Source organism: Denticeps clupeoides, unplaced genomic scaffold (assembly GCF_900700375.1).
Source record: "Denticeps clupeoides unplaced genomic scaffold, fDenClu1.1, whole genome shotgun sequence".
Classification (NCBI taxonomy): Eukaryota; Metazoa; Chordata; class Actinopteri; order Clupeiformes; family Denticipitidae; genus Denticeps; species Denticeps clupeoides.
In genome coordinates this window covers 69,396-90,414 of record NW_021629805.1, presented here as the reverse complement: position 1 = coordinate 90,414, position 21,019 = coordinate 69,396, and the positions used below count along the sequence as shown (strand labels likewise).

Below are 21,019 nucleotides of genomic sequence, written 5' to 3'. Positions count from 1 at the left end.
TGATGGGCTACGAAGACGTACGATGCGTGACGAGCTGAGATTTCAGTCCTTCGTGATGTAGAGTTTTACCAACTATGATCCCGCTGCCTTGACATCATTGACAAGTTCCTGGTTCCACACTGAATCTGCACGAGGTGGAGATCTTGCATGGAGCTCCAGACTGAGGGAGATTGGCTGTTATTTTATGGTTCTTCCATTTGTGAATAAATGTGTTCTCACCCAGCTGCCTGGACAAGTGTCTTTTACCTGGTAACAAGTTGAGAAGCTCCGAATGTCAGCTCCTTACTGGGGGACAGAAACCTTGCTGACTGATAGGGGATCAAATAACTTCTTAAATGCATTCTTTTTTATTTTTGTGTTACTGTTCTGTCTCTCCCTGATCAAATAAACCTACTATTGGAAATATAGACTTTGTTAGTGGGCAAACTATGGGATCAAATAATGATTTCCCCCAATGAATATGGTGAGATGTGTTGGACCAGAAAGGGTCTAGTTTTGGGGGATCTACTCTGTAAGGCTTCTATTAAAGCAGACGGATACATTTACAGTCTCTGTGGAGGCTGTCAATCATCTGAGCCATCTGTACCAGCAATGCAGAGGAGCTGTCTCATGATCACGCTGCCGAGTCAACATGGACAGAATTGTGGGAACATCTTTAATTATTGCACGTTGAGAGCAAGCCGCCAGGTTATTAACAGGAGATAAATCTGAAGTTCATATAAAATCTGTTAATTAATGCTGCTGTTGAGGCAAACGACCCAGACGCACATGTGGGTGTTCAGTACTATAAAATTAATCAGATAAATCAATACAAAAATGGAGGCAGAGGCGGGGAAATGAAAGGGATGTGAAACAGGAGGCCTTCAGAGGACCCTAGAAGAGCCATGACCCAATCACACAGCGAAGGCTGCATATTGGTGCTCTGCTTCTCCTGAAAGGATTGTACAAGCATGAAAGGCATGAAAGAAGCGAGAAGCCCACTGATAAGTGAATGAAACTCATGGCTGCGGCTTCTTGATGTGTTAGAAGGGAGCCAATTTCCCCACTTCAATGAGCATCAGAGTTTCAGCGATAATGGATCCGGGCCACGTCGAACACATCGACTCCGTATAAATTGGCAGGTTTAGAAACCAAGACACTCACGTATTTGGCGAGTTGAGAGAATGGCTGATGGATCAGGAACCCATGCCTGACTGAGGTAAAGTATCGCCAGATTCAAAGTGTGCCTGTCTGAAGATCCATACCACCAACAGGACCAGAAGATAAACAAATAAGCATGAAGCCGGCGTCATCTAATCTGCACAGAGACAGAAAATCCAGACCTACATTCATCATTTGAACCGCTTTATATTCAGATCCGAGATGGAAGGAGGCGAAACGCTTTCAAACATTCCTACAGCGAGGAAAGCCATGTTTTTCTCAGATCTTGGTTTAAGGACCTGTTTTTTAATGGTGGTAAAGGTCTAATAAGTGAAAGTGAAGTGATTGTCACATGTGATACACAGCAGCACAGCACATGGTGCACACAGTGAAATTTTTCCTCTGCATTTAACCCATCACCCTGAGTGAGCAGTGGGCACCATGACAGGCGCCCGGGGAGCAGTGTGTGGGGACGGTGCTTTGCTCAGTGGCACCTCAGTGGCACCTTGGCGGATCGGGATTCGAACCGGCAACCTTCTGATTACGGGGCCGCTTCCTTAACCGCTAGGCCACAGCTGCCACCAATAATGGTGGTGTGTAAGCAGAGGCGGGGTGCAACCCACTTTTAACACATACGTTGTTGGCCCCTGGGCCCAGATATTTATGAAGATTGTATATAACCCTGATCATCGTTAAGCGGGGTCCATGGGTATGCTCACCAGGGAATTCAGTAGGCGGCAGGAAACTAGGATCTGATCAGCAGACACCACAACACGCAAGTCGTTTCTAAATAATTGGCTATTAGATAAAGTAAGATAGAAATATAGTTTACTTTTAAAATTCTCCTCTAATTTCCTACATCAAGTGATGAGTGGATGAGCGACAGTAAATGAAGGACAATTTTTCTAATTGAACACTTTAATAAAACGCACCAGCGCGACCCGAAGCCAGCAAGATTTACCGCTCTGACGTGAGGGATGCTGCGCTGCTTCATGACTGGGGTCTAATTCGTGTCATGACAGAACTTCCTCCCGCCAGTTCCATTCTCCTGGTCACTGGAGCTCCTGCCCCACCTGCTCCATCCAGCACCATTTACTCCTTCTGGCTTTCTAAACGTGCTGGATGTGTATCTGGTGTTGGCCCCGCCTCCTCCCCCATCTCTGGGGACTTCCGGGGCCACGTCGGCACGCCGGATATCAGGAAAAGGTTGCAGCCGACCGAAGGTGCGCAACACAGCACAGCACCGGGCCGGGCCGTACGCAGCGATGGGCGTTAAACAGCCCAGTACTAACGCCCAACTAAAGTAACCTGGGGGGTAGGAGGCAGGAAACCCCGGCCCTGGCACACGGGTGAGGGACATGGTGCTGGAGTAGAAGGTCCACGCTGTGAAACAGTCTAATGAATGACCCGAGGGCGGTCTGGTCCGGCACGTTCCTGCAGATACCGGTATAAAGACGAGTGGAAGGAAGAAGGGAGAAAAGTTCGACTGCAGGCTAAGTGTGGTCATCTGTATGCAAATGTGGCGCAATCAAACAGAAACGGTCAGTGGCGGCAGCATTAATAAAACATGGCTGTGCCCCCGCCCTCACCCCACTGCTCCCACTTGGCTGGGATCTCGGCAGGATGGACAGAGTGCCTGAAACGCTGCTCGCCGCGGAAACACGCTGATGGGCTCCACCAAAGTACGGAATATAGGAGGAGGTGCTGCAGGCCTTGTCCCCTGAGCCCATACTGGGACACTCACTTGCCAGTCCACCAAGTGTGCATGGTTTTGGAAGGTGGGAAGAAACCTGCGCCAACATGGGGACGAGGACATGCGAAAGTCTGAGCCGAGACGCCACTACTTGTGTATTTTTATCCAGCTTTTAACAAGTACAATTATTTCAGTGACATTTGTGATCCTCCATGCCTGCTGCAGGCCTGACATTCATCTTCTCCTGGCGAAGCTGTTCTTTCGTCCATTTGGAAGTGTGCCTGGGATCACTGCTGTGCTGAAAGGTGAAATTCATCATCTTCAGCTTCCTAGCGGACATGAGAAGGTTTTGGCAGCTATTTGGAACTGTTCATCATTCCCTTCACCTTGACTAAAGCCCTGGTTCCAGCTGAAGAACAGCGACCTGACAGAGTCCCTTCGCAACCACGTCATTAGTAGAATGGACCCACACCAGTCACGATAAGGAAATTTCAAATTTGATACCGATATTAATGATCAATACTTCAGTGGGGAGAAAAACAGCTGGTCAACATCTAGTTTGCTGACGACACCGTCGTGGTGGGCCTGATCTCTGAAAACGACTACCTGGAGGAGGTTGGAAATCTGGAGAACTGGTGCCAGAGGAACAATATGTTTGCAATATTTGCATATTGATAATCATTGTATATGTGCAATATTTGTAATACTGTGGTCTGTACAGTCGCCAAAGCATTTCACTGCATATCATACCGTGTATGACTGTGTGTGAAAAATATAATGATAATTTTTCATTTTTGTAATGTTATGAATAATTAAAAAACAGTGATTGTTTAAAGTGTTTCGCATGTTATAAATTTGCTTTATTAAATGTTACATTTTTAAAAGAAATTAGGGGTGTCACGATACATCACGATATAACGTGATACAGGACCTACTACCATACAATGTAAAAACAGCTGAAATACAAGATGCTGTGATGGTTCCGTCATGGTTTGTCTCTGCCTGGGGGACAGGCTGGACACGTCCCACTTCACGAGCATTACAGCTACAGCAGCCTTCACACACATACTTATTTTAATAAAAAGAACTCGAAAGAAGGCTTAAAAGGTGAGTCTAGCCGCAGAGAAACGGACTGAGATGGTCTGTAATGTCCCCCTGGAGGACAGGAGACTGTGGAAGGAGTGTGGCTCTGGAGGGATGTAGATTTTGATGAGACATAGCAGGAACGGTCAAAAATATCAAAAGGCTAGAAGCAAGGATCTGTTTAAATTAAACAGAGAGGAGCAGTGGTCTTCTGGACAGGTCTGAATGGAGAGAAGAAGAGGAGGGGAACATCTGGAACATCCAGAGATGGTGTAAAATGTGGCAGTAAAGTGAGGGAGGGAGGAGAGAGAAGAGGAGGTGGGAACATCTGGAACGTCCACTGACGGAGTAAAATGTGGAGTAAACAGAGGGAGGGAGGGAGGAGAGAGAAGAGGAGGTGGGAACATCTGGAACGTCCACAGATGGAGTAAAATGTGGAAGTAAACGGAGGGAGGGAGGAGAGAGCGCAGGTGGGGGAGGAGAGAAGAGGAGGTGGGAACATCTGGAACGTCCACAGATGGAGTAAAATGTGGAGTAAACGGAGGGAGGGAGGAGAGAGAAGAGGAGAGAGAAGAGGAGGTGGGAACATCTGGAACGTCCACAGACGGAGTAAAATGTGGAGTAAACAGAGGGAGGGAGGGAGGAGAGAGAAGAGGAGGTGGGAACATCTGGAACGTCCACTGACGGAGTAAAATGTGGAGTAAACAGAGGGAGGGAGGGAGGAGAGAGAAGAGGAGGTGGGAACATCTGGAACGTCCACAGATGGAGTAAAATGTGGAGTAAACGGAGGGAGGGAGGAGAGAGGAGGTGGGGAGGAGAGAAGAGGAGGTGGGAACATCTGGAACGTCCACAGATGGAGTAAAATGTGGAGTAAAGGGAGGGAGGGAGGAGAGAGAGAAGAGGAGGTGGGAGGAGAGAAGAGGAGGTGGGAACATCTGGAACGTCCACAGACGGAGTAAAATGTGGAGTAAACGGAGGGAGGGAGGAGAGAGAAGAGGAGGTGGGAGGAGAGAAGAGGAGGGTGGGAACATCTGGAACGTCCACAGATGGAGTAAAATGTGGAGTAAACGGAGGGAGGGAGGAGAGAGAAGAGGAGGTGGGAGGAGAGAAGAGGAGGTGGGAACATCTGGAACGTCCACAGATGGAGTAAAATGTGGAGTAAACGGAGGGAGGGAGGAGAGAGAAGAGGAGGTGGGAACATCTGGAACGTCCACTGACGGAGTAAAATGTGGAGTAAACGGAGGGAGGGAGGGAGGAGAGAGAAGAGGAGAGAGAAGAGGAGGTGGGAGGAGAGAAGAGGAGGTGGGAACATCTGGAACGTCCACAGATGGAGTAAAATGTGGAGTAAACGGAGGGAGGGAGGAGAGAGAAGAGGAGGTGGGAACATCTGGAACGTCCACTGACGGAGTAAAATGTGGAGTAAACGGAGGGAGGGAGGGAGGGAGGGAGGGAGGAGAGAGAAGAGGAGAGAGAAGAGGGGGCGGAGCCCGGCGCGTAACCTGCCTACTAATGAAGCGAGAAGCGCGCTCCCGCCGCCAGCCGCCTCGTCGCCGCTCGGACCGGAGTCTCGGCGACTGAACCGTCATGACTCGGCGGATTCCGGTTGACGGTCCGCGGCTGGTGTCGCTGTCGCCGCGTCGATCGTGTTGTGCAACTGCGACATGTTGACGACGCGTCGCCGCGGAAACGCCGAGACGTGAGACGGACAGGAGAACACGTGCAGCTGGACTTCCCGCCGTGCGGAGCGGAGCACGCTGGGTAACCCGCACACACACCCAACACCACATACACACAAACACCACACACACACACACACTCTCTCTCTCTCTGTATTCTCAGTATGATCTCTGTAGGACATAGATACGCTCTTCCGGATCCCAGACCGACACCTGTTGCTGCCCGACACACACAAGCTGCATGACATGCACCATACACACACACACACACACACACACTGCAATCAGGAGTGTTTAGTTTTGTGACGGAGCACAATAGCATCTGTTGTGCTTTTTACACACACACACACACACACACACACACACAAGATGGGATGTAATTTCCTGAATTCCATTGCGGTAAAATACTTTAGTGACGGGGAAATGTGTGAGAGCGTGCACTAGGTTTCATTTTAAAAGCCTTCATCTGGCAGAATGTGAGGGTCTTATGATGATCACCAGACACGTCGCCTTCAGCTCTTCCACCACTATTAATGTATGTAATTAAGACCATTCTGCCCCAACAAGTTCGATCATTTTGATGCATAGAAGTGAAACCTGGTCAGGTTTTATCACCCCGTTCCTAATGGCCCACAAAGTCCCCACAGATTCAGATGTCACTTTAATTCAGTCCATCTGCATGACAGACAGCTCCACTGAAGCACACAATTGCACAAAAGCAGGCTGGGGATCAATAACAAGGTTTCATAGGTTCACATGCTCAAAATAACACACACACACACACACACACACACACAGTAAAATTTACCCTGGCCTTGATGAAAACAGAAATAATCTTTAAAGAAAAATGATTTCTGCACCCAAGCAGAATGAATGAGAGCTGAGCTGTGTAATGGTAAATGGTCTGGTAGGTGTGTGTGTGTGTGTGTGTGTGTGTGTGTGTATTAGCAGACATAATCAGGGTTGACAGGGTGTGGCTGGTGGCGCCCTGATACAATTAGTTAATAATAAATGAGGTGAGGACAGGACGGCCCACATTCATCACAGGAAACTGCACCGAAATAAAAAACCAGAAGTCCCTCCAGGATTTCACCATAAAGTAAAAATGGCTGAATTTGCAGCAACTTGAGGAATAAAGCGAGACTCCGTCAGGGCGCTGCTTTGCTCAGTGGCACCTCGGCGTTTCGAACCGGCATACTTCTGATTAGAAGTAGACCACCATGGCCCAAAATGTACAACTCTGGATGGTTGTGGGTGTAGCTATACAGGTATAACATGTGATAAGATCTTTTCATGTCCTTATTGAGAACTATACACACTTCATATTGTTAGCGTGGAAAATGATTGAATTAATAACTGGCTGAACCTCTGGAAGCTGGATCAGACCTGCGCATCATCTCATCAGTCCACTAAACATTTATCCAGAAGCGCTGTGGAGTGTCAGTGTGGCCTGTCTTCAGGCGTACAGCAATGTTCTCTTCACGGTTCCTACCAGACACATTTTACATGCTGTAAACTCCAGATGTTTCATAGATGTTCGCCAGTTCCTTCAAACGATGCCTTCAAATCTCTGGCTGTTACTCTGACTTGTTTCTTTACCATATTGGCGAGTGATGAGAACTTGCCATGGTGCTCCAGGGGGACTTCTTTAAAGACAGGCATAGAGACTGACGGCCAACTACATTGTCGTTGTTGCTGAATGACAGCTTCTGGAAGTTTGGTTGGATTCTCCATGATGTCCGCCATATTGACGGACGTGCCCACAGCTCCATGTCCAGCCTCTGACCAAGGTGACGTGGTGTACCAGGAGGGGTCCAGAGTCGCCCTTTAGGCAACTTGAGTGCAGGTGCAGCATACGTTGTGTCCAAGGGAGCGTAATGAACCTGGTGTGATGATGATGATGATGATGATGTTTTCCTGTGTACAGATGCTTCTGGTGTCAGAGGTTCGAGTTTGCAGTTGTACCATGTCTGCATTCTGCTCCACATGGGTACGGTCCAAGGCTGCTTCACGTTGTATGAAAACTCCTCACATCCTCCATGTTCATAATGTTCATGCTGAGATGATGGTGAAGCTGTTCTTCCCCTTTAAGCATCCCAGCCTTGACTGCAAGTTTGACTTGTTCACTTTCTAGTTGTATTTTGAGAGGATGATTTTGATGAACATCATGATCGCACGTTGGAAACACATTCCTTGGGCACATCATCATCTACGGTGAAGGAAGTGTCAGCTGCAGTCATTCTATCATGTTTATCAGCCAAATGCAACAGACCACTCGCATTGGTCCTTCTCGTCTGTTGTAAGGCTGCACTTTCTGCTGGTGTCACTGGTGTCACAATTCCACACCACCAAGGACACATAACTAACCAAATAAATGTCATAGAGCATAAGGCAAATACGCTATTAATAATAACATCAAATAAAGCGTACATTTCCTGGCTCCAGCAGCGCTCTTGATGGAGTAGCCAGTGTCACAACGCGTGAAATTCCTCACGTAGACGTTTTCAACCAGCAATGTGAGTTATGTATGGACATGAAAGATTAGAATAAGTGCACATTAGTTCTGTAATTCCAGTGTCTGTTCCCCGTCTCTGTCTGTGTTCCTCAGGCATGGTGCCCTCGCCCCAGATCTGCGTCGTAACCCTAGTGACCGTGAGCACGATGGTGGTGGTGGACCTCTATCTGCTGGAGCAGAGCATGCTGGGAGCTCGGGGCAGGGGCTCAGCTCCTCCGGGTCTGTGGTCCAGCACTGCAGTGGTGCTCGGTGACGTCTCGTTCCTGCTGGTGCTGCGCTACGTCCTGGCCGGCGTGGGGACGGAGACTTCGTCGTCGTCACGCCGCGGCTTTTCCAGCACGCTGTGGTTCCTCTTCCTGTCGGTGCTACAGCTTAAACTCTTCTTTGTATGTGAGAACTACCGGCAGGAGTGGCGGCCCCCCGACCCCCTCGCCCGGAAGACGCTGACGCTGCTGCTGTCGGTCGGACTGCCCTCGCTCTTCCTCATCCTCGCCGGCTCGGAGCACCTCACCCCCCCGAGGCTGCTGTGGGTGGTGGTGGACCTGCTGGACGTCCTGGACCTGCAGGCCGGGCTGTGGGAGGTGCGCGGGCCGGGCAGCAGCGGTCCCGTCCCCCTGTGGGCAGAAGGTCTGGTCTTCTTCTACTGCTACATCCTGCTGCTGCTGCTGCCCTGCGTCTCGTTGGCAGAGCTGGGGACCAGCGCACCCGCCTGGCCTCGGAGACAGCCGCCTGGCCTCGGAGACGCGCCTCGGAGACACGAGGCCATCTACCCGTGGCTGAGCCTGGTCGCCATCAACCTCCTCACCCTGCTCATCAGAGGTGGCGGGATGCTGTGGTACCGCGACCCGCGCGTCTCGGCCATCTTCCTGGGAAAGAACATGCTGGCCCTGGCCATGAAGCTGAGCTCCGTGTGGGACAGTCACCGCGAGGACGCCGGAAACCAGGGGCCCAAACACGGGGGTAACGGAGCACGTGGACGCCAGCCTTGGCCAGGTGTACATGTCCCATGACAGCGCCATCGTCGCGGTGGCACCCGAGCTGCAGTCCCCAGTCCCTCCAGCATTTTGATTTTGTTGCCTGATTGCATGTGGATTTTTTTTTTAAGCGCAAGTGACAATAAGAAATATATTTTTGTATAATTCAATAAACAGAAAAGCATCTCAACCAGTCACCCTGACAGGCTGATGAAGTAACAACATTTGTAAGCTGAAAATATTTGCCGCATGACAGTTTCAGAGGACATTTATTACAGTTGTATTGTTTTAGGACATTTGACCATCGCTTCTTATTTCACTTGCGTAGGGATTTCTGATTTCAGAGAATCTGCAGGATGACAAAGTAACACACACACGGTCACCATGAGAAGTGGTAAGGGACCATGAGAAGGGACAGGGATTTATCCTGTTGCATGGTCCTGGGGGGACAGAGGTCAGTACAGTATCTACTGGTGGAAATCCTGCAGTGGGTTCAAAGCCCACCCTGAGCAAGACATTTAACCCCGAGTGGAAAGGCTGTCTGGTAGCCTTGTAGAAAACGTGCTCCTGCTCCACCTCGCACCCCCGGGTGTGGAGCTGGACTGTGTACAGGCGGACTCGTCTGGGGCTGCCGCTTCCCTAAGTGCCTTTTCCTAAAGGAGCCAGGATCCAGGCTGCTGATCATTTCATGTTGGAACTTCGGGGGGAGACGAGATCCAAGACACGTCCAAAATCATGGTCATCAACCTCGGCTCCGCTTTCAGGCACTCTGCTCTTTTCTCGGTTTTCCTCAGTGGCCGCGCCCACATTTTCACGACTACATCAGATTGTCTTCAACTTTTCAAGCACCAGCCAAGCATTGGTACTACAGAGCAGACACCATCACCACGGAAACGGCGCAGTTTCTGCATAGAATTGTACCATGTGTGATCCACCTGAATTTTACCAGGATCTTTAAAGCTTCACTATAAAGATCTAGAGGTGTGCAGAGCTTTATTACAATCAATTGTGTACTTGAGAGTCACACAGGGACATGGCCAGCTGTCACTGAAAACCATGTCTCTCGAGATACTGTTCAGAATATAAAGAGCTTTACTGCACACTAGGCTCATTTCTGCTTCTTCCCAGCATTCAGCAGCCTTCACATCCTGTCTTCATGGGACTAAGCTGGGTGGGAAAACTCAAATCATCCAAAATCTACAGGGATTCTTGAACGTAGTGAGTTAACACTTTACACCGTCTGCAATTTTTGTAAATAATAGTGTGTGTGTAGAGGTGATCTGGAGTAACGCAGTATCAGTAACTGCCTGAGCAGGACAGTCTAGGTACAGCTAATGACTTCAGATGAGACCAGAGTAGAGTAAAGTGGCTCAGTGACCCTCCCCTTCACCAGACATCTCCCATGCACCACCCCTAACTCACTTTAAGCTCAATACCTGGCTGTCTGTAGCATAGCATCTGAAAAAGCTGCTTTTTCTTCTAACCCTTCCCAGCAATCAGGTGACTGATGGTCACTGTGAAGCTAATTTCAAAGCTTTTAAAATTTGGCGCATCGACAAGCCGCACTGCAAAGGCCATGTTGGACAAGTTGCCCGTGACCATGTCAGGGTCCCTTTCTGCAGCTCGGCTATATTACCACCAGTATGGCTCTCATGGAAAATCAGTAGCCAGTCCTCATTAATGTGAGTGGTAGTAGCCTAGTGGGTAACACACTCGCCTATGAACCAGAAGACCCGGGTTCGAATCCCACTTACTACCATTGTGTCCCTGAGCAGGACACTTAACCCTGAGTTGCTCCAGGAGGACTGTCCCTGTAACTACTGATTATAAGTCGCTCTGGATAAGGGCGTCTGATAAATGCCACAAATGTAAATGTAATGATCCAGTGATTTGTGAAGTCCAGCAGTCGCATGTTATCACGCCACTGATTGTGCAGAGAGATTTTTTTTTTTACAACTTGTGTTACCTCCTCGTACATCCTGGGCACTGCGACCTCTGTAAAGTGTTTCTGACTTTGGGTGACATTTCTGAGCACAAGGGGAGGTGGGCGGCCTTTTGTTCTCTTGATTCCGTCATTTGAGCAGGAGGGGAGGGGAGGTGGGCGGGATTTTGTTCGTTTGATTCTGTTGTTTGAGCAGGAGGGGAGGGGAGGTGGGCGGGATTTTGTTCGTTTGATTCTGTTGTTTGAGCAGGAGGGGAGGGGAGGTGGGCGGGATTTTGTTCGTTTGATTCTGTTGTTTGAGCAGGAGGGGAGGAGAGGTGGGTTCGAGTTTGTTTGTTTGTTTGATTCCGTTGTTTGAGGGGGAGGTGATTTGGAGTTTGTTTGTCTTTGTTAATATGTATTAGTTGTTGCTGTACAGTATGTGGAAGGTTCCTGCTGAAATGAACTTGTAAAGTGGTTGTGCTGCCTCAATATGTCCTCTATCCAAGTCCATACTGCCTGGTTTATTTTTATATGTTGAGCAGGCCACCATAATGACATCACTCAGTCTGCCTGAAAGGCCATTCAAGTACCCAGCTTTACAGGAGTGGAGGTTGTAGGCTCACACTGAAAACGCTGAACAGCACCACCCAGTGGACAAAATTTGTATACAAAAAAAAAAGAACAATTTCTGATTTCTGGAATTTGCCGTAGAAATTAACAAGACACTGTTCCCACAAAGAAACGACTCCCATCCCACTTCAAACTCTCATTTGTTTCACTTTGCTGCTGGCGGACAGCATGCAGTCCACCTCTCTGCACGTCAGGAGAGAGACGTGGGAGACCAGGGGAACAGAGTCCTGTGTCTAAAACACAGATGCGGAGTTTATTTTAGTTTACAGTACGCTCCATGTTCACCTACAGCAGCGTTACACACGCACACACTCTCTTATGCTCTAGCTATATCATGATTATTTATCATCGTTACGGCTGGCAGGAGACGAATTAGAAGGCAAAACCAGCAATGAGGCCGTACCTGACCGAGGACGGGGCCAAGCGGGGGACCTGGGGCAGCCTGTCCTGATCGAACGATGGCACGAATCACATTCCCAGCATCCACCTTCTTCACTGCTTTAGCAGCTTTGGAAATCTTGGACATTGTGCCTGTGTCCCTAGAAGTCCAATTCCGCTGTTCCCTGTAAACAAAGGCAATACCAGTTTTTTTTACAGGAATCAAACAGAGATGCAGCACAGCCCTGGCTGACCCGCCGTGGCACAGAAGGAAGGAAAAAGGACAGCCCGTAATCTGTCTGGGGTGAAGGAGAGGATGATCTGCTGAATCTGTTATTACCCCAGCCCACCTGCAGCACATCACACCAAACTACTACAAACACACATTCATTTTATTGTCACTAGAGGAGGTCCAACAACATTTAATATTCTATGGTACTAAAGCCAATAGATATCATCACAATCCAAAAGGTAGGGAGAAAGCATAAATCTAAAAGATTTGTGTATATATTTTGGAGAGATGCAATTGCAATTCTGCTCTATATTTTCAGTGTATATTTTTCAAAAGCCAATTCAAGGTAAAAAAAAAAAATGTAATAATATTGTTCAAGACATTCAGGTTCAGAAATCCATGAGACACGTGAGTGCATGTGTGACACAAAGCGCTGGATAACCATCAAATCAAACCAAAATGTTTATTAAGGTTAATGATGAAATTGATAAAATGATATTTGAATACTTTATCCTCTTTAGCCAGTTGGTGGCACAGTAGCATAAGGTGCTGCTACTTTTTAAAAACAGGTTGGTTGAATCCAGCTGATGGATGCAAAATTATTTATTTAATCTTATCCAACAAAACCTAACTAATAATATGGCTAAATCAATCTTAAATCATATTAATTTACAGCAATCCTAAATGAATGAGACATAATGAGGTATAATTCTGATACAGTTTCAGAAAATGAACATTTGGTACAAACACTGATGTTTCTGCTGAATATAAATAAAGTTATTCCCACTCTCATCAGCTAGCATTGTCTCCAGCCCACTGATAGTAAAGTTAGACAAAGACAAGTTATATTTCATTCAGTTTCATGAACCTAAATGCCATGATGATATTGTATGAAGAGCTTTCTTTAGCTATGCCCTTTACCATATCTGGTGAAGCTGACATTAGAAAAATAAAATACATGAAATATGCAGGATTGCTGCTCACACACGTCCACTTGCATGCAGCATTTGACATAACATAAGCCTGAATGAAGGTAAGAGATGGCAGACCCTCATCATCTTATTCATCAACAGCACAGTCACAAAGTTCATTTGTCAGGTTCACATGACAAAAACAGACATTAACAATGTAAATCTCATCATGATTTTGTAATAATAACATGACTAGAACCACCTTGGCCTACTCTACACTTCATTCCGAATCTATTCTGAGAGAGGTGGGCATCTTCTGAATGTTGCTCTGCACCAAGATCCCAATCGGAACTGTTGTAAATGTTGGCTGGAGATGTAAGATGTAATCACCTCCTTTACAGTGTGAACAATTGTAAGGATCAAATCACATGTAAGTCAAATGTTGCTGAATAAAAACAGGTGAAAACATGCGGCCCACCTGAATTTATTTAGCATGTGTCCAGTTTTATTCCATTGTGCCTTGTTATACACATCTTGTGTTCTTTTCTACATTAAGCAGAATTGTTTGTGTACGATAATGTTCCTCTTTAGAGACTTACTTGTAACTTTCTTATAGTCTGATTTCTGTAAGAAAAACTTCAACCGAGTGAATAAACTGATCACTTTACTGATGGTGACCAGAAAACACCTTGTAATTAGCTCTGAATAAATTTTAATGAACAGAACACGTCATAAAAAAAGACAAATGACAAATAAAAATTCAATGTCGAGACGAAGGACGACATTAAAGGTAGGTTTGTACAATAAACATTCATTACCTGCGAGGAATCTGCTTTTAAATGATAACGTACGTGAAGGGACCTTCCACAGCATTAAACCTGCATGTGCGCAGCCATGTTGCCTTCTACTGCGCATGCGCAGCTTCTTCTCTTGTGGAAGGGTGACGAACAACGACACTTATCGGATGGGAGGAATACGTCCCGCGCCCGACACAAACCAATTTAAATATAAATATAAATTCGATTTTATTGAGAATATAAATTATGATGTACATTCATGAACCATACATTGCCAAATTAACCTATATTGCGTGTACAGTTGTGTCATGCAAGTCAACTGCACCCACACGTTAAGCACGCCGTTAGTTCATTATTTGATTCTCTACGAGATAATTTGATAAGAACGTGGCTAATAATTGTGATATCAGTAAATGCTCCGCCCCCACCGAGTAAACGCGTCACTTCCTGTGCGACGAAACTGCGACGAGGAGGACGGGAGCGCACATTTCTGTCAGCGCAGGGTTTTTACACACAGATCATATTATAAAAGTGTGGTCAGACATGGCCGAGGCGATCCAGAAGAAGCTGCAGTCGGAGGTGGAGAAGTACCAGCTGCTGCAGAAAGGTGCGCGTCTTTAACGCAGCGCGGCTCGCAAACGCACCTTTTCCTCTTCTTCCTCCTATTCCTCCTCTTCCTCTTCTTTCCAGACGTCAGCAAGAGCGCTTCAGCGAGGCAGAAGCTGGAGGTGCAGCTGACGGAGAACAGCATCGTCAAAGAGGTTCAACCTGAACCGAGTTCCCCTTTAAAATGCATTATTACAATATGTGTTGGTCATGCTTGTTGCATGTTGAGCTGTGTGTGATCTTCATGGTGCAGGAACTGGAGCTGTTGGCTGCGCAGAACGCGGTGTACAAGCTCATCGGACCCGTGCTGGTGAAGCAGGACCTGGATGAGGCCAAAGCGACCGTGGCGAAGAGATTAGAGTACATCAATGGCGAGATGTGAGTCCGTTCACCCATAATTCATCCTTCACATGATCTCGCTTTTCCGTGCAACACCCAGTTCCCATGCATTTGATCCAGCCAGCGGCATGGCACGGTGATGAGCGAGCTGGAGCGGAAATCGGAGCAGCACCGCGAGGTCATCTCCAGCCTGCAGCAGGAGTACCAGCGAGCACAGGGCCGCGCTGGAGGAAAAGCCTGATGACCGTGCATACAGCCTCTCAGACTGCATGGGGTTGCTGCGCTCGCTGCAGAACATGGACATGACGCTTTTTCTGTGTGTGTGTGTGTGTGTGTGTGTGTGTGTATGCACGTGTTGTCCGTTTTACATGAGTTGTTTATTCTATTCAAATTCAAATGAATAAATAAATTGTAACGTGGCGGCGGCGATTCTCTTTGTCAGGGGGTTCTTTGTCTGAAATGTCGTCTTAATGAATGAATGTGTGTGTGTGTGTATGTACGGACCAAAAGTCTGGACACCTTCTCATTCAACATGTTTTCTTTATTTTCTTGACCATTTATGTTGGTAGATTCTCACTGAAGGCATCAGAACTATGAATGAACACATGTGGAGTTCTGTACTTAACAAAAAGTGGAGACCTGACCTCCACAGTCACCTGAACCCGATCCAGATGGTTTGGGGTGAGCTGGACCAACAAGTGCTAAACACCTCTGGGAACTCCTTCAAGACTGTTGGGAGAAGCATTTCAGGCGACGACCTCTTGAAGCTCATCGAGAGAATGCCAAGAGTGTGCAAAGCAGTAATCAGAGCAAAGAAACTAGAATATAAAACATGTTTTCATTTATTTCACCTTTTTTTGTTAAGTCCAGAACTCCACATGTGTTCATTCATAGTTTTGATGCCTTCAGTGAGAATCTACCAACGTAAATGGTCATGAAAATAAAGAAAACGCGTTGAATGAGAAGGTGTGTTCAAACTTTTGGCCTGTACTGTATATATAAAGGGGTAGAAAATGTTGCTAAAACAATATTTTGTGATATTTTACTTGCTGATATTACATATTTTTGTAAACTAATGTAGTCCACCAGTGTGTCTGGGGAGTGAAGTGTGAACAGCCTGGGAGGATTTAGGCCTCTGCTTTTAAAAGGTCCCGCGATGAGCACCACCTTCAGATGTAGGAGCGTAGGCCTATTTATGAATAGTTTTATTATTGTGGCTGGTACTGCCAAGGCTTCGGTGAGTGGTTTACTGTAAATAATGAACAGCAGCATACACTGTTCAGGCTTGATCCAGGCTTGAATAGATCCAGAAAACGCTGCAGGCTGCAGTCATCCAGTGTCGGGCGTAACTTTGCATGGATATTTGACCAGCATTTAAATGAGTTGGTTTCCTGGCACAGATCTGCACATTTTCAATAGGGCCGAGGAAAAAAATTCCAGCATTGATGCATTTCAAAATAGTTATAAATTAATATGCATTTTTCTGAATGAAATAAGTATTTGATCAATCAGCAAGATTTCTGTCTCCCAGCCGTACTTTATTCAGGTGAGGAGGTGACAATCGTCCTGTTCTTGGGTGACAATCACGTCGGCCACCTACCTCACATAAGTGAACAGTGTCAGAGCGTCCTGGACGTCTCCAGTGGACAAGGTCTCCACCTTGTGTGTTTATTATGCCTACAGCTCTGAATGGACCGTCTGATAAAGGTTTTAAATTAGTCCTGCAACTGAAAAGGATTGTGATCTCAATCGAATCAATCTGTCAATCAGTCTCCCGATCAAATAGTCTCACCTTCATTATTCCCCTCTGTTTCTTCTAGGTGGATGGATGTGTATTTGAATTGATCTTCTATAGTATTTTTTTTGGCTGAGATATGAAGATATGTGTGGCTGAGAGCCTTTTCAGCTGAATGGTTAGAATAAGTGGCTGTTAAGGTCTGTGCTCGAGTTGAGATCTGCATGTCAATGCAGCCGCGACCAGCAAGACGTGCGGCAGAATGTAAATGTCGCAGGTTCACACACTGAATAAACATTCCAGCTCATCTCCAACGTCCATGTTTAATATAAACACAGAGTAGTGGAGTGATGGATGGGAAATTATTTTCATAAAAAATGGAAAAATATAAGAATTTGTCAGAAGAACGTTGTTACAGGTCAAAGCCACCATAACTGAAAAAATAAAGATCTACACTGTACAAAAACACATATATACAGAAAGAAGGTGGACCTGTGTGCTGAAGAAGAAATCATGTGATTACGGGGGCGGCATCTTCATCACCTTCTCGCCATCATCAACCAATGAAACATTCTGAGCTCTACTGGGGCCACGGCCGCCACACCCGGCCTGGGGACTTCTGCCAGGGGTCGGGGGCGACAGACATGCTGCTCGTGATGGGATGACTCCGACTTTCCATGGACTGGATCTGCTTCTGGCTTTTGGTGTTGGCAAAATGTCGGATTCTCAGCAGACAGTTCCTCATGGTGTCCTGGTGGCTGCGTTGATATGGCTGCATGAACTCCTCCTCGGATGAACAGGCTCCCTTTCCACCCAGCTTCATCTCCGACTCTCCAACTCCTCGCTCAGCCTTCAGAAAACGCACCACACTCTCTAAGATTTCAGCCTTCTCCACTTTGGGGCTTCTGAGCTTCTGTGAACGGAGTTTTGTCCCATCAGTGGAAGGTAATGTTGACCACAGCTGCAGATCTTTCAAGATGGAACAAGACCAACCTGATTATCTGTGTTGTGGAGCAGCAGGATCCGCAGCGCCTCCAGACTGTGATTTATACGATCCCGCCTGCGCTTCTCCATCGCAGGTTTGGAGACCTTAAAAGAAACAACACAGTTTTATTAAAAATTGTCAATCAGATTAGATTAATAATGGACTTTCAGTGAATGTACAGACACAGTACAGTCAGTCTTACCCCCCTGGAGGTCTTCACTTTTGGGAGTTCATGCATAACGCCTCTGCAGGAGAGCTTTCTGTACTCCTGACATTTCAACGGAACTGTTATAAAGCCGCGTCCGGGTCCCTCCTCCTCATTTGCATAAGTACAGGACAGACGTCCTTGCATCAGATTCTTCCTGTAATGGGCTCACATTGAGACACCAGACAGGCTGCTAACTGTAGCTGTTAAAACCGAGCTGCTGATAAAAAAGCCTCATCAGCAAAGTGTGAAGACATTAAATGACATTGTTACCATGGTTACATATCCGGACTGGTGGCACCTCTGTATTTGATTAAAATGTATTGATCTGTACATGTGGTCTACTGAAGGGAAAGCCCGGAAGAAAAGACTAATACCAGCATGATCAGATGATTAGGGTGACAGGAAGGTGTCCCCAGACTGGACAGGACAGGAAGCGCTTGTCCCGAGGTGGTCACGGTAGGGACATCAGCAAATGCTTGTGTGACATCAGAGGTCAGAAGTCTGAGATGAAAGCCCCTGAAGGACCTGCCCGACACATTATAAAGTCTGAAGAACTCACCTGATTCTGGATCAACTTTGGAATTATTCTATTTACACATTAAGATCGAAATCATGGTTTTTGCCTGAAATATCCGTTTAGTAGATGATTTCACTAAGAGATTCATGCTATGCTAAGATGTGAAATCGAATAAAAACTCATCTAAACATAACTTAATTAGACATGAATTAGGGAGTGCGATGCAATCATGCGTTGCATGCTAGTTTAGAAGACTTGAGTCCCCACCCTGTCCCACTACAGGTGCTAGTAACCTAGTGGGTTACACACTCGCCTATGAACCAGGGGATCCAGGTTCGAATCCCACTTACTACCATTGTGTCCCGGAGCAAGACACTTAACCCTGAGTGTCTCCAGGGGGGGACTGTCCCTGTAACTACTGACTGTAAGTCGCTCCTCCCTGTTGTAGGTTGTGATTGAGTGGTTTTTATACAAAATGAAATTTACATCAATTGCACTAATACATAGTTTCAGTATATGAATGCAAAGCCTCTCAAGCATCAGCTGTACAGTGGACTGATCTTCATCTAAGTCAAGTCAAACCTGAAGCAGGCGCTTCCCGTATCTGTGGATTCAGGAGGAATCTTCTCCCGTTCTCCCAATATGTATTTAATCCAACTTTCTCCACGCACGCCATGCACATGTTGCCCCTCCTTTTCAGCACCCAGGCGTGGGCAGAAAAAAGGTCAAATGTTGAATTTATGTCATTGACATGGGACCTTGCATATACATTTGGACCATGGTAGCTTGTCTCTCTCTCTCTGCTGTCAACGTGTGTCGTCTGTCACTGGGAAGACAAGATCAGCGTTTCATCCTTTCATTGGAAATATTGAGCCCTGGGATCACAACGAGGGACCTTCAATGTATTCTTGATTTAAAAGCATCTTGCTGATTTTGTTGTGCAGCCGAGGCCTGGATAAATTTTACAACTTTTCCTTGACCGGACAGCGAACATGTGCTTTGAAGTGAGAGACCTGAATCCTCACCACTAGACCACCAGGCACATTCAACACATTCCTGGTTTTAAAGCTTAGATCGCTAGATCAATTCCGTCTTGAAGGTGTTTTTTTTCTAAGAAAAAATCCTGAACAGAATAAAGAAATAAAACCTCACAAAACTTTCCCTGACCGGGAATCGAACCCGGGCCGCGGCGGTGAGAGCGCCAAATCCTAACCACTAGACCACCAGGGACCTTCTGATTTTGACTGATTAAAAAAGATCTGTCACTATTTTAGTTGTTTTGTTGTAAGTATTCTTGTACAGCCAAGTTCTGGTATTCAGTTCTTCTTTATGACACACGTTCATATTTATTGTCAGGTTGTGTGGCGTTTGTTCCTTCGATAGCTCAGCTGGTAGAGCGGAGGACTGTAGTTTACTGCCTGTAATCCTTAGGTCGCTGGTTCAATTCCGGCTCGAAGGAATGGTTTTTTTTATAAATGTCTGAAAAATATAATTTTTTTAATCCTTCCTTGTCCTGGATGCGAACACGGGCAGTGGGGTGTGAGTTCTAAAAACTATCAACTAGATCACCCGATACCTTTAATATATTCTTGATTTAAAAGCATTTTGCTTACTAGAAAAGATTTAGTTGGACAGCCCAGACCTGGCATAATGGCAAGTTTTTACAACCCTTCCTTGACCGGGAAGAGAACCCGGGCCGCGGCGGTGAAAGCGCCGAGTCCTAACCTCTAATTGGCAAAATTTGACCCCCCTTCCTTGACTACTCTCCTCCTTACTTTTAACAGTTTTATTGAACCACTAACAGCAGCAATTAAGGCAGGCTACAGCAACTAAAGGCATAATAAACTCTTTCTCAAGAATATCAGAGTATTCGATCAACTAAAATCTACAGTCCTTCTGGTTAATTGCTCCGTCCATCCCACTACAATCTAGAAATATAAAATATTCATATTAAATATAACATTTCAGACCTAAGGCTCATTTACTCAATTATCAAATGACACCTATGCTTTAAACGCATCAGTGTCACTTCATCTCTGACAGCATGGTGGGAGTTTCTAAAAATGTACAGACTTGTGGAACAACCCAGACAGTACAGAACAATACTAAACTTCTCAAATTGGAGCTGTAAAGGGATAAAATACTTGGAGAACATATTCGAGTGCATCATTGGGGTTCTACTTCCACACGTCTCTCAGCTCATCTGTCAGGTTTACAACATTGTGAAGGACTCTCACCACCCCTCACATGCTCAGTTCTCCCTCCTACCGTCTGGCAGGAGGTTCCGCAGCATCAGAACTGTAACTGCCAGACTCGGCAAGAGCTTCTTCCCATGAGCAGTCCGAGCTCTCAATGCACCAACATCACCAGAACATAATTAACCTCCAGCCATAAGAACCTCCTAACATCCTGTTCGTCTCTGCTCTTTTTGCACATTCCCGCACATTTTGCACGTTTGTCTTGTCTTGTGTGTCCCGTTTGAAGTATCCAACATATCCACTTCCAAGCGTCCTGTTTGTCCCAGTTCACTGTTTATAGTCTAGTCTGTACAGTATTTCAGTTCTAGTTTTAGTTAGTATAGGTTAGTTTAGTGTGTATATACATATATATTTTTCTTTTATGATTCTATTATGTGGGGTCTGTGTGAAACATTATTTCAGTACACGGTATACGTTG

The 21,019-nt window shown here is 46.4% G+C and overlaps 3 protein-coding genes and 2 non-coding genes across 6 annotated transcripts; 3 read left to right on the top strand and 2 right to left on the bottom strand.

The window, feature by feature from the left end:
* The first annotated feature begins 5,386 nt into the window (after positions 1 to 5,386).
* Positions 5,387 to 11,126, top strand: LOC114774548 (transmembrane protein 121-like). 2 transcript variants are annotated; one of them, XM_028966335.1, is made up of 2 exons: positions 5,387 to 5,674; positions 8,201 to 11,126. In XM_028966335.1, the coding sequence occupies exon 2, from the start codon at positions 8,203 to 8,205 to the stop codon at positions 9,115 to 9,117; it is 915 nt and encodes a 304-aa protein (XP_028822168.1). In that variant the 5' UTR covers positions 5,387 to 5,674; positions 8,201 to 8,202; the 3' UTR covers positions 9,118 to 11,126. The 2 variants fall into 2 exon arrangements, with proteins under 2 accessions (XP_028822168.1, XP_028822167.1); XM_028966334.1 differs by having other exon boundaries at positions 5,387 to 8,108.
* A 3,262-nt stretch (positions 11,127 to 14,388) lies between these two features.
* On the top strand, positions 14,389 to 15,327 carry LOC114774547 (prefoldin subunit 6-like). The gene is made up of 4 exons (XM_028966333.1): positions 14,389 to 14,560; positions 14,644 to 14,714; positions 14,813 to 14,937; positions 15,019 to 15,327. The coding sequence occupies exons 1-4, from the start codon at positions 14,497 to 14,499 to the stop codon at positions 15,137 to 15,139; spliced, it is 381 nt and encodes a 126-aa protein (XP_028822166.1). The 5' UTR covers positions 14,389 to 14,496; the 3' UTR covers positions 15,140 to 15,327.
* A 1,664-nt stretch (positions 15,328 to 16,991) lies between these two features.
* Positions 16,992 to 17,856, bottom strand: LOC114774543 (transcription factor HES-7.1-like). Its single transcript, XM_028966326.1, has 3 exons — positions 17,821 to 17,856; positions 17,627 to 17,722; positions 16,992 to 17,546 (listed from the first exon to the last, which is right to left on the bottom strand). The coding sequence occupies exons 1-3, from the start codon at positions 17,854 to 17,856 to the stop codon at positions 17,214 to 17,216; spliced, it is 465 nt and encodes a 154-aa protein (XP_028822159.1). The 3' UTR covers positions 16,992 to 17,213.
* Positions 17,857 to 19,501: 1,645 nt separating this feature from the next.
* Positions 19,502 to 19,573, bottom strand: trnae-cuc (transfer RNA glutamic acid (anticodon CUC)). The gene has a single exon. It is a non-coding gene; the product is annotated as a tRNA-Glu (tRNA).
* Positions 19,574 to 19,716: 143 nt separating this feature from the next.
* Positions 19,717 to 19,802, top strand: trnay-gua (transfer RNA tyrosine (anticodon GUA)). Its single transcript is given in 2 exon segments — positions 19,717 to 19,753; positions 19,767 to 19,802. It is a non-coding gene; the product is annotated as a tRNA-Tyr (tRNA).
* Positions 19,803 to 21,019: the final 1,217 nt, after the last annotated feature.